This window comes from Schistocerca cancellata, chromosome 2 (assembly GCF_023864275.1).
Source record: "Schistocerca cancellata isolate TAMUIC-IGC-003103 chromosome 2, iqSchCanc2.1, whole genome shotgun sequence".
Lineage (NCBI taxonomy): Eukaryota > Metazoa > Arthropoda > Insecta > Orthoptera > Acrididae > Schistocerca > Schistocerca cancellata.
The window spans coordinates 546,782,491-546,795,326 of NC_064627.1; the positions used below are offsets into that span (position 1 = coordinate 546,782,491).

A 12,836-nucleotide genomic window follows, 5' to 3' on the forward strand; every position below is an offset into this window, starting at 1 on the left:
ACCACAATCTATGAACTGTAGAAACCGCAAAAAGGTGAGAATTTAAGGAGATGGGAGCTGGATAAACTGAAAGAACTAGAGTTTGTACAGAGTTTCAGGGAGAGCATAAGGGAACAACTGACAGGGGTGGGGGAAAGAAATACAGTAGAAGAAGAATGGGTAGCTTTGAGGAATGAAATAGTGAAGGCACCAGAGGATCAAGTAGGTAAAAAGACGAGGGCTAGTAGAAATCCTTGGGTAACAGAAGAGATATTGAATTTAATTGATGAAAGGAGAAAATACAAAAATGCAGTAAGTGAAGCAGGCAAAAAGGAATACAAACGTCTCAAAAATGAGATCGACAGGAAGTGCAAAATGGCTAGGCAGGGATGACTAGAGGACAAATGTAAGGATGTAGAGGCTTATCTCACGAGGGGTAAGATAGATACTGCCTACAGGAAAATTAAAGAGACCTTTGAAGAAAAGCGAACCACTTGCATGAATATCAAGAGCTCAGATGGAAACCCAGTTCTAAGCAAAGAAGGGAAAGCAGAAAGGTGGAAGGAGTATATAGAGGGTCTATACAGGGGCGGTGTTCTTGAGGCCAATATTATGGAAATGGAAGAGGATGTAGATGAAGATGAAATGGGAGATATGATACTGCGTATAGAGTTTGACAGAGCACTGAAAGACCCGAGTCGAAACAAGGCCCCCGGAGTAGACAACATTCCATTAGAACTACTGACAGCCCTGGGAGAGCCGGTCCTGACAAAACTCTACCATCTGGTGAGCAAGATGTATGAGACAGGCGAAATACCCTCAGACTTCAAGAAGAATATAATAATTCCAATCCTGAAGAGAGCAGGTGATGACAGATGTGAAAATTACCGAACAATCAGTTTAATAAGTCACAGCTGCAAAATACTAACGCGAATTCTTTACAGACGAATGGAAAAACATAGAAGCCAACCTCGGGGAAGATCAGTTTGGATTCCGTAGAAATGTTGGAACACGTGAGGCAATACTGACCCTACGACTTATCTTAGAAGAAAGATTAAGGAAAGGCAAACCTACATTTCTAGCATTTGTAGACTTAGAGAAAGATTTTGAAAATGGTGACTGGAATACTCACTTTCAAATTCTGAGGGAGGCAGGGGTAAAATACAGGGAGCAAAAGACTATTTACAATTTGTACAGAAACCAGATGGCAGTTATAAGAGTCCAGGGACATGAAAGGGAAGCAGCGGTTGGGAAGAGAATGAGACAGGGTTGTAGCCTCTCCCCGATGCTATTCAATCTGTATATTGAGCAAGCAGTAAGGGAAACAAAAGAAAAGTTTGGAATAGGTATTAAAATCCATGGATAAGAAATAAAAACTTTGAGGTTCGCGAGTGACATTGTAATTCTGTCAGAGACAGCAAAGGACTTGGAAGAGCAGTTGAACAGAATGGACAGTGCCTTGAAAGGAGGGTATAAGACGAACATCAACAAAAGCAAAACAAGGATAATGGCATGTAGTTGAATTAAGTCGGGTGATGCTGAGGGAATTAGATAAGGAAATGAGACACTTAACGTAGTAAAGGAGTTTTGCTATTTGGGGAGCAAAATAACTGATGATGGTTGAAGTAGAGGATATAAAATGTAGACTGGCAATGGCAAGGAAAGCATTTCTGAAGAAGAGAAATTTGTTAACATTGAGTATTGATTTAAGTGTTAGGAAGTCGTTTCTGAAAATATTTGTATGGATTGTAGCCATGTATGGAAGTGAAAGTGGACGATAAATAGTTTATACATGAAGAGAATAGAAGGTTTCGAAATGTGGTGCTACAGAAGAATGCTGAAGATTAGATGGGTAGATCACATAACTAATGAGGAGGTATTGAATAGAATTGGGAAGAAGAGGAGTTTGTGGCACAACTTGACTAGAAGAAGGGATCAGTTGGTAGGACATGTTCTCCAATTTAGTACTGGGGGGCAGCGTGGAGGGTAAAAATCGTAGAGGGAGACCAAGAGATGAATACACTAAGCAGATTCAGAAGGATGTAGGCTGCAGTAGGTACTGGGAGAAGAAGCAGCTTGCACAGGATAGAGTAGCATGGAGAGCTGCATCAAACCAGTCTCAGGACTGAAGACCACAACAACAACAACCCAGAGGGGAGACTTATCGGATGGGATCAGAAGGAAAGACTGATTGTTGGGGATTGCACCAGACGAGGTTTGAAAACCTGAGAGCTTAAAAATGGAAGACAGGGTAATATCCAAGACAGAGACTACTGCTTAAACACTGTGCACTAGTTAATAAGAGTGAAAAGCTAAGTGCATTGTACGTAACAGAAGAGGGAGGGAGGGTGGCGAAAAAGACATGTAAGAAATTGAAAGATGTAGAAAATTAAAATGGAGTGAAGAAAGGAGTAGTTACTGTGAATAATGGTTGGTTGGTTGATTTAAGGAGAGGGGACCAAACAGCGAGGTCCCATCGAATTAAGGAAGGATGGGGAAGGAAGTCGGCCGTGACCTTTCAAAGGAACCATCCCAGCATTTGCCTAAAGTGATTTAGCGAAATAATGGCTGGCCGGATGTGGGTCTGAAGTATCATCCTCCCGAATGTGAGTCCAATGTGCTAACCACTGTGTGAAGAATGCTCAGGCAGAAGAAATTAACCTAAATTAATGCCAGGTGGGTGGCGAGAACCAAGGACATGTTGTAATGCTAGTTTCCACCAACAGAGTTCTGAGAAGCTGGTGTCTGGCGGAAGAATCCAGATGGCATGTGGGGTAAAACAGGCACCAAGGTCATGATTGTCACGTTATACAGCATACTCTGGAACAGGATATTGCGTGTTGCTAGTATTTCAGGCAGAATGGATCTCATTTCAGGACATGATTTTAGGACGTCATGGCCTTGTCAAAGTAGCTGATTAATACATTCCAGACCAGGAAAATACTGGGTGACCAGTGACTTGCTCCGAAGTTGTTTCTAGGAGCAATCAGAAGTACCCAGATTGGAATTGATGGCCCGGTGAATCTGCTTTTGAACTAGGCTGGTGTGGACAGAAATGTGTAGCTGGCAGATGTCATTCATGTACCTAAAACAAACCAGGGTCTGAAGACTTATAGATCCCAGGAAAGCCCCCTCAGAGAGACCCATGAAAAGGTTCGCATAGAAAGGAGCCATCCTGGTTCCCATGGCCGTACCCCTGATCTGTTTGTATGTTTGCCCCTCAAAGGTGAAGTAGTAGCTGGTAAGTAGGAAGGATGTCATAGGTTTGGAATCAAGTGGGTACTGACTGAAGATATGTTCAGCAGCAGACACACCATGTACATGGGGGATGTTGGTATAGAGGGAGATGGCATTGGTGGTGACAAAGAGACATGCACAGATTTTAGATGACCTAGGAAATGGTTGGTATCTTTGATATAGGAGGTAAGTCTCTGTACTATGAGCTGCAGGTGCAGATCAACTAAGGCAGATATGCATTTGGTGGGTACTTTGAAGCAAACAACTATAGGATGGCCAAGATGATTGGGTTTGTGGATATTAGGAAGAGGGTAAAAGGCGAGGGTGTGTGATTTGGGTGGGGTGAGAAGTTTTAAAGGCAGATGCTGTATGTAGAGACGTCACACAGCTGGCATAGACCTTCACTAACATACTCCTTTCGGTCAAGTACCACAGTGGTAGATCCTTTGTCTGCTGGGAGGATAATGATGGAGTCATCAGTTTTTAGGGAATGCAGAGTGTGGAGTCATGTTGTAGGGATCCGAGGGAGGGTTGCAAAGCAATACTGGATGTGAGGAATCTTGGAAAGCTTGTAAGAAATGATTTTGAGGTGGTGATGGTGAATCAAGTTGGGATTGCAGTTGGAACTGTTCAACACAGGATCAATGTCAGGTTTGCTGTTGGAAAGGTTTTGGGATTGGGTTGCAAAGTGATATTTCCAGTTGACATTACATGAGAAGGAAAGTAGGTCCTTCACCAAAGCAACATGATCAAATCCAGGTTTAGGGCTGAAAGTGAGGCCCTTGGAAAAATTATATAATTCAGGAGGAATAATGCTTCAGACAAGAGGTTGAAGACACTGTACTGTTATGACTTGTTCTTGTGATTACAAGTTATTTTTTGGTCTTGCAGGCAGTGGTGAAGGCTGTGAAATGTTCAGGAGATTGGCCAAAAGTATGTTTGAGCAAAGAGTTAAACCATGACAAGTGCAAAAAAGTCTTTTGAAACCTTTCAGAGTTGCCACTGTATTAGAATCTCAATCTGTTACGAAAGGTGCGGACTTCATTGCGTCCTCAAAAATTGTAAAGGACTCGAAATGGCGAACAAGCTCCAATAAAATGTTAGCTGCTGTTCTTTCCTCATCACGCAATTGACATTGATCTATGTCCTTTTTTCTTTTGATGGAACACATATGTTTCCTCATGGTAGAAGTACAGTAAACAAGAATGCAACCATTTTGTATGCACTGTGCAAACTTTTTCTGTTTTGCATCTGCAGTGTACAAAAGAGCATTGAACTTTTCTACTTGTTACTCTTCCTAACCTGGAGCACATTTGAAGTTATGTAAACTTCATCACATAATTTTCGTTCTACCATCCTCTGGGCCGTGGCATGCACAACCACACAAATGCAACGGTCGGCTACCATGACAGAGTTAAACAGCGCCTGCAACTTAGTACCGGCGCGTTCCGCCAGCCAGCGCTAGAGGCTCACGTGCACTTCTTACTTCCAGGTTGACCGTTGAGTCATAAAAACTAAGAGAAACTTTTATGACCTCTCACTTGTTGAAGAGTGTCTACAAACCCTCAAACATTTCTTGAACATTACCGGATAGACCAGTCTCGGAAAAATTATATTTAAATGATTACTGATGTTTCAGTATACTATAAGACATTTTAATGTATTTCTACATCAGGGGCAATATAATGCTTTATTTTGCCCATTAATTATACATTAGCCTGGATTCATTCTCTCTGCAGACACAGTAGCTACTTAAAAAGTCACCATCACATCACTGGATACAATTACATTTTACACATATTAGTCCTGTCTTTTGACGTCTCTCTAGTATCAGTCTTCATAGAGTTATGAAGCAAGTGTGTCTACTCTGCTTAATTTGCTCTTAAAGGAACACACAGCAACAATATGACATGTACACTAAGGTGAAAAAAGTCTTGGGATCCCTCCTATTACTGTGTTGGACTTCCTTTTGCCTGCCATAGCACAGAAATTCAATGTGGCACAGACTCGACAAGATACTGGAAGTCCACTGTAGAAATACTAGTCATCCTGCCTCTACAGCTGTCAATAATTGTGAAAGTTTTGCTGGTAGAGGATTTTGTACACGAACTAAACAATTAATTATGTCACACAAATGTTCGATGCGATTCATCTCGGGTGAGCTGTGTAGCCAAATCATTTGCTCGAACTGTCCAGAATATTTTCCAAACCGGTGACATGGGCCCCCACTGTTATGGAGCCACAACCAACTTGCACAATGCCTTGACAACAACTTGGGTCTATGGCATTGTGGAATCTGTGCAACACTCAGTCCCTACCATCAGCTCTTACCAACTGAAATCTGGACTCATCTGACCAGGCCACAATTTTCCAGTCATCTAATGTCCAACTGATATGGTCATGGTCCCAGGAGATGCACTGCAGGTGATGTCATGCTGTTAGCAAAGGCACAATGTTGGTCATCTGCTACCGTAGCCCATTAATGCTGAATTTCGCTTCACTGTCCATATGGATATGTACATCGTTCATCCCACATTGATTTCTACAGTTATTCCATGCAGTGATGCTTGTATGTTAGCACTGACAACTCTACACAAATCCTGCTGCTCTTGCTCATTAAGTGAAGGCCTTCGGCAACTGTGTTGTCCATGATGAGAGGTAATGCCCAAAATTTTGTGTCCTTATCACATTCTTGAGACTGTAGATTGCAGAATATTGCATTCCCTTATGATTTCTGAAATTGAGTGTCCCATGTGTCTAGCCCCATGTACCATTCCGCATTCAGAGTCTGTTAATGCCCATCATGTATCCATAATCATGTCACAAGCTTTTTCAAGAGAATCACCAGAGTACAAATGACAGCACTGCCAATGCACTGTCCTTTTATACCTTGTGTGTGTAATACTACCACCATCTGCACGTGTGTATCACTAACCCATGACTTTCGTCACCTCAGTGTACAATGGACTTAGTGGTGTTGCAGCTGATGTATTTTGATGTCATGAAGAAACTTTAGTTGAAAATATACATTTTTTAAAGAGAAGTGTACCTATTTTACTGTGTTGGCATTCCAACTTATCTAACAACAAAGTGAGAGTGCTACAAGGTAAAAGGTTTTATTCCTCGCCGATCATCTTGAATAACTGGGTAAGAAAGAGAGCCTGCTTCACAGTCTTCATTATTTGCCACCACTTACATGTCATTTTTATAATTCCACACATTAAGAGAGATTTACATTATTATTACTATTATTATTCTTAATTATTAATTCTCTGTTGAACCTTATTCAATCGTTACTTATTTATTTATTGGAGGCCACACTATCCAAGAAAGTTTTCGTTTATTCAAATAACACAATTCAGTAAACTTGTATAAAGTATTAACACGTAAAGTGACAATTACAACAATATGAATATGAGTTAACACAGATAATTAAATGATAACTACTTTACCTAAATGCATTATAGAAACAGTTAACAATCTTATTACAAATATGGTATGTGATTTGTCAGTGAACAACCTGTGATACATGTTGTCTGATAAATCCACATTTGAGTGTGTATTTATTGGTTTAGCAACCTCATGCATAGTGGTAACAGAAAGAATCAGTATGTAGCAACCACGAGTCCAAGATGCTTGCTATTATGTTGCTGACACAGCTCTGCATGTTGTGGTGGTGAGCTTAATACCTTTCGATTGGCACAAATCTAAAGCAATGAGATTGTTTTAACTGATCTGGAAGTATGGAGAATGAAGAGTCATTTTGATTCAGATTGGGGAGGGGGGGGGGGGACAAGGCTTACTATGATCTACTCTTTGTTGTAAATATAATATGGCACCTGTTAAACTGACTTCTGTTTTAGTTGCTAATATCCTTTCACAATTCAACAATTTAAATTGGCTTCACATTAATCACTGACTAAATTCACTGTTCCAGTCTCAAAATCATCATTTGAAAAGTTCCTAGATCTGCTTTATTATCTACATTTAATTGCCAATGGTAAATTAATGTTCAATTATAACTAGTAGCTAATCTGTAGGATTGCACAATTGCTGCATTAAAAATACTGAACAGCCAGAACTAAACCTGGAAGTAGTCATGACTCCTTGGACTGTGGAATCTTTAAAATTGTATCCCTGAAGTATCACATTTTCTTGTCAAGTATATTTACAGTGTGAATGTGCATATAATTCCAAGTTGTTGATGTCTTGTTCAAAACTGTCATAGTCTGCATTCAGCCCTGCATCACACAAACAGCATTGCTGTGTATCACCAGTTTGTTCTATGATACCAATCACAATTTTTAGGGAACTCTAGTACTTTCTGCTCCTTAAAGTTCTGAACCAGACAGCCTCAGTGAGATAATTTGGTCTTCTAGATTTTTCTAAGATACCTAGGTTTCTGTGATTGTTTTTTGGTGAACCTGAATTGGGAATTTTCCATATAATTTGAAACACAAAATCAATGCCCAAATTCCCAACAGATTTGGCCTATGTATAACTAAACTGAACTCCCACATTTATTCCTACTGCTTCGCAATCAGTACAAAGCATAGAGTTAATGGCACACTCACGAGTGATCAAGTTAAAATTTCTCTTACATTTGCAGCTAACAAAATTAGTATTCAATATTGTGAGAAGGAAAGTTGCTACTCATCATATAGCAGAGATTCTGAGTCGCATACAGGCACAACAAAAAGATTTTCACACTTAAAGCTTTCGGCCAATGGCCTTTGTCAACAATAGACACACATACGTGCGCGCACCCCCACATGCACACACACACACACGCGCACACACACACAAGCGCGCGCGCTCACACACACACACACACACACACACACACACACACACACACACACACACACAAATGCAACTCACACTCACGACTGCAGTCTCAGGCAACTGAAACCACACTGCAAGCAACAGTATTAGTATTACTACTATTCAAACTATTATCTTGTAATGCTGACAATAAATGTCCCCCATAATACCACTTTGTGCTCCTGGTATGGAAGTAGCTTTTAGTAACTAAAAGTTAAGAAATTCTCCAGCTGTAAAATGATGGTTTCTGCAGAATTAAAGATCAAACGCTTTCCACCCCTCCTCCTACTAATGGCCAAACAATAAAGATGAAAATTTGTTCTATCAAGTACCTTCTACTGAAACTCCACTATACAAGAGAGCTTTAGCAACAAGCGGAATGGGGCAGAATATTGTGACATTAACAGAGCACAATGTGGTATAGTGAACTCTGGCTGCTTATAATATTTACAATGTATTGACATTTAAATTTCAAAAAATGGCTCTGAGCACTATGGGACTTAACTTCTGAGGTCATCAGTCCCCTAGAACTTAGAACTAATTAAACCTAACTAACCTAAGGACATAACACATATCCATGCCCGAGGCAGGATTCGAACGTGCGACTGTAGCGGTCGCGCAGTTCCAGACTGTAGTGCCTAGAACCGCTGGGCCACTCCGGCCTACATTTAAATTTCACCAACACTGATCTGGAAGATGAATTGTCACAACATAACCACAAGCTAGTTTTGTCCTGAAACATTCTATAGTCAACACAGCTAAAAATATAATTTCTGAGGCACCACCAATAAACTATACAGCAATTTATTTCTAAGTGTACATTTACACACAATAGAGAGTTCAGTTTATGTTCATTTAATTTAATAGGATGGTTATGTTGACAATAAGCAAAAATTCTCCTACAGAAGAACAGTCAACTTCATCACCTGTCATTACAATTTTATTAGTTTCCATATTTACCACACAGCCTGTTCTACTCTAATCTACTCATCTCCCTACATACTCAGTACCTATTTCAATCATTCTTCCTCCAATCCACTCCTACCTCACCTGAAACCAACCGCATCAATTATTTCCCATAACTGATGGTGCATCCATCCATCGGTTTTCCCACAATTTCATTTTCTCACTATTTGTTTCATGTTTTCTACCTTTTCCTATTGTTCTAAAAACAAAGATGATGTGACTTACCAAACGAAAGCGCTGGCACGTCGATAGACACACAAACAAAAATACACACAAAATTCTAGCTTTCGCAACCAACGGTTGCTTCGTCAGGAAAGAGGGAAGGAGAGGGAAAGATGAAAGGATTTGGGTTTTAAGGGAGAGGGTAAGGAGTCATTCCAATCCCGGGAGCGGAAAGACTTACCTTAGACATATGTCTGCTTGTGTCTGTATATGTGTGTGTGTGTGCGAGTGTATACCCGTCCTTTTTTCCCCCTAAGGTAAGTCTTTCCGCTCCCGGGATTGGAATGACTCCTTACCCTCTCCCTTAAAACCCAAATCCTTTCGTCTTTCCCTCTCCTTCCCTCTTTCCTGACGAAGCAACCGTTGGTTGCGAAAGCTAGAATTTTGTGTGTATGTTTGTGTGTCTATCGACGTGCCAGCGCTTTCGTTTGGTAAGTCACATCATCTTTGTTTTTAGATATATTTTTCCCATGTGGAATGTTTCCCTCTATTAATTTCCTATTGTTCTTTGCACATTAGCCTTTTTCGTGATCTGGTTCTTAATAAGCTCATACTCTAGATAGCTACTGGATAACCACCCCACCCACTAAACAATCTCTGGCACCATCTTTGACAGAAGCACCTCAAAACCGAAATGGCCCAGTTTTTACAGTCATTTCGGTTTTTTTTCCATTAATGGTTAAATTAACCTGTTATGGGATACTCCTTACAATATACTTTTGGAACATCTCTAAGACATTATAAAAATAAAACCTGTCTTCTCTTCAGATAACATGAAGATTACTGTGATAAACATTTACATCAACTCTGGAAACTTCACATTTAATTTTATTGTAAATACAATATAGTATGCATTATATCCCACCTTTATTAAGGAAACCATAATTTGTTCTCAGTTTTTGCAATTCAGATCAATCAGAAGTTGACAGCACTATAAGTAAAACACATATGTTAAGTCATACAGAGACCTGCTCAAAAAAATAATTGCTTCCTACCACTAATAGCAGAAGTTACATTTTGACAATCAAGAAACCACACTGCATGGGGAGTGGGTGTAGTAGGAGGCAAAATAAAAGCAAATATGACCCAATACTGTACAGCGTAGCATCAGCTGTACGGGAACATATGCATTTATTACTTAGAAACTTACCATGACAAAACAGAATAAATTAGTAATAAAACAGGAGTCTAGTTTTTATAGTACAATTTTATAAAACATTGAAAGGGGTGCACAAATAAATCAATTTCAAAGTTATTTAAACAAATTTTACTTACAAACTGAACTACACACATAAAAAATTACAAATTTCACAACATTTAACACCTCAAGGAACAAATCATTCAATTAATTCCTGAATGACCACACTTCATGTAAGTAATGAGAAAACAGTAATAAAAAACAATAACACAAGATTTGTGGTGGATTTGTCCATTTTTCCCACCATTTGATATAAAATACAAAAGTAACAAAACTGCATTACACATGCAACGGTATTATTTTAATGTGAGGCTTATAAAAATTACAAATTTCACACAACTCCATACAAACTTACACTCCAAACACTGTAGGCAAATCCATGACATGACCAATTTCACAAGATTCAAGTGTAATAAGTCATTATGGCTGCAGCTATCCTGTTTTGAAGTATGGAGTGAAGTAACTGACACAAATGCAGCTCTACATATTATTTGGTTTGCAGTTTGGCTGTAGATAGGTCTCTACTTTTTGTGTTAAAATATAAACAAATAAATAGCAAGTTTAAAATGGTATAATGTAGACTGACACTACAAATGGCTGTAACACAAAATTAAACAAAGGGTGCCTGCAAAGACGGAACACACAAAAAATGTCCATTCCATAATAACAAGTTGTTATAAATAATTATCTACCAAGCAACATGGTAACTACTGCAGAGATTCCAAAAGTGAAGGCACTCTGCTAATCTTGTGTCAATATATATTGTAAAATGATGGGAAAAAGTCTATGAATTCGTAGACACAATATCATAAACTAAGATCTTTTTTTCTAATCCATTATGAATCAGATCACATTACTTCTCTAACATCACATTTCTTAAATATTTCACAAAGTTTCAACACCTAATACTGTAAACGTAAAGAGTACAACAATTCAATGTGTACTGGGGTGAAAGGGGGTTATTTACATATGAAACCTCAGAAATTTTGAGTAAAGATAATTACTTGTTATGCAGTGGAGTCGCTGCACAATGGTACACACAGACAATAAACATTTCTTCTTTAGTAGTTACACACATAATTATTCGCTAAATGCCAAATTAAGCACACTGTGTTATGATAACAGTTATACAATGAGACAATGGCAAGAACTTAAAGTGCACTTGAATCTTTGTGAATTGGTTCACTATGTTGTTTTGAGTGTCATCCATTTGCATTCATAAAGGTTGTTACTGCACAAAGTTCTTTGGTTCATACTTAAAATTCTTGTTAGCATAATCCTCTGTTATTACATGTCATTTGTGTTATGTCTGCTGAAGACCCAAATGATAGGACGTAACATGCCTTAGAAAGTCAGGACGCGCAAATGTCAGCCCACACTGGTGACAAGGAAAAGGCCTCTCGCCAGTGATGGGTGGGACTGGGTGTTGTGAAGTGCTCAGTTTTGGCTTGCTTAGTGCATTCACAGGCTCACAACTGATAGCACTTGAAGGTCTGTCACCACTGCCTCCACTTCCTACTCCACTGCTGTGAGCCCGCTTATGCTTAGTAAGTTTTCCTGACTGTGAGAAGCACTTTCCACATTGCTGACACTGGTAGGGCCTCTCACCGGTATGGATGCGGCGGTGCTCTGTCAACTGCGAAGTTCGGGAGAAAGCCTTACCACACTCTTCACACCTGTGTGACAAATCGTAAAAAAAAAAAAAAATTATACTCTTTGAAACTTTAGGTCTTATCAGGAGAAGAACAAAAATAAAATGAAGACATGAATAACATAGTATATTCTAACTTAATTAATAAAATATGGTCAACATGTTCTTCAATTTTGAGATTAAAAGAAATCAGGGGACTGCGCAACAACTACAGTCAAATAATTTTTCTCCTGTAATAAATTAAAATGGAAATAAAAGGTAACGGCATGTCCAACACAACAATACTCTAATGACACTGATAACTGTAGATAACATAGTATGAAACTGTTATTTCCTGACATGGTCAGTGTGAAGACAACTGATTGGGTGAAAAAAACACTGTCAGCAATATAACGCATGCTTCCACATGAAAGCAACTATAGGAAAAGTTCTGCATGTTACAAACCAATGAAACACATCATAAGCAAATCCTTTCTTACTCAAACATGTAAGAATGTGATACACACTGTACAGTAACATTGTACCACTTAATAACAAGGTGTGTTATGTACCCAATGCAGAGCAGTAAACAGGCTATTCACTGATCTGTGGTGTCTGCTCACTGCACATAACACATTTATTGTTATTAAGTGTACTGTGCACTGTGTATGACATTCTTATATGTTTGAATAAGAAAGGTTTTGCTTACATAATGTTTCATCAATTTGTAATACACAAAACTTTTTCTGTGAAAACTTTCTTGCATAAGGATATGTGATA

At 39.0% G+C, this 12,836-nt stretch overlaps 1 protein-coding gene across 4 annotated transcripts in view; it reads right to left on the reverse strand.

Moving 5' to 3' along the window:
* The window catches only part of LOC126162125 (zinc finger protein 883-like), a 95,877-nt gene that overhangs the window by 24,545 nt on the left and 58,496 nt on the right, over window positions 1-12,836 (reverse strand). For all 4 annotated transcript variants that reach the window (XM_049918414.1, XM_049918413.1, XM_049918412.1 and 1 more), the window contains one exon: window positions 11,770-12,102. In XM_049918414.1, the coding sequence (XP_049774371.1) occupies window positions 11,770-12,102 (333 nt within the window). The remainder of the gene's footprint in view (window positions 1-11,769; window positions 12,103-12,836) is intronic.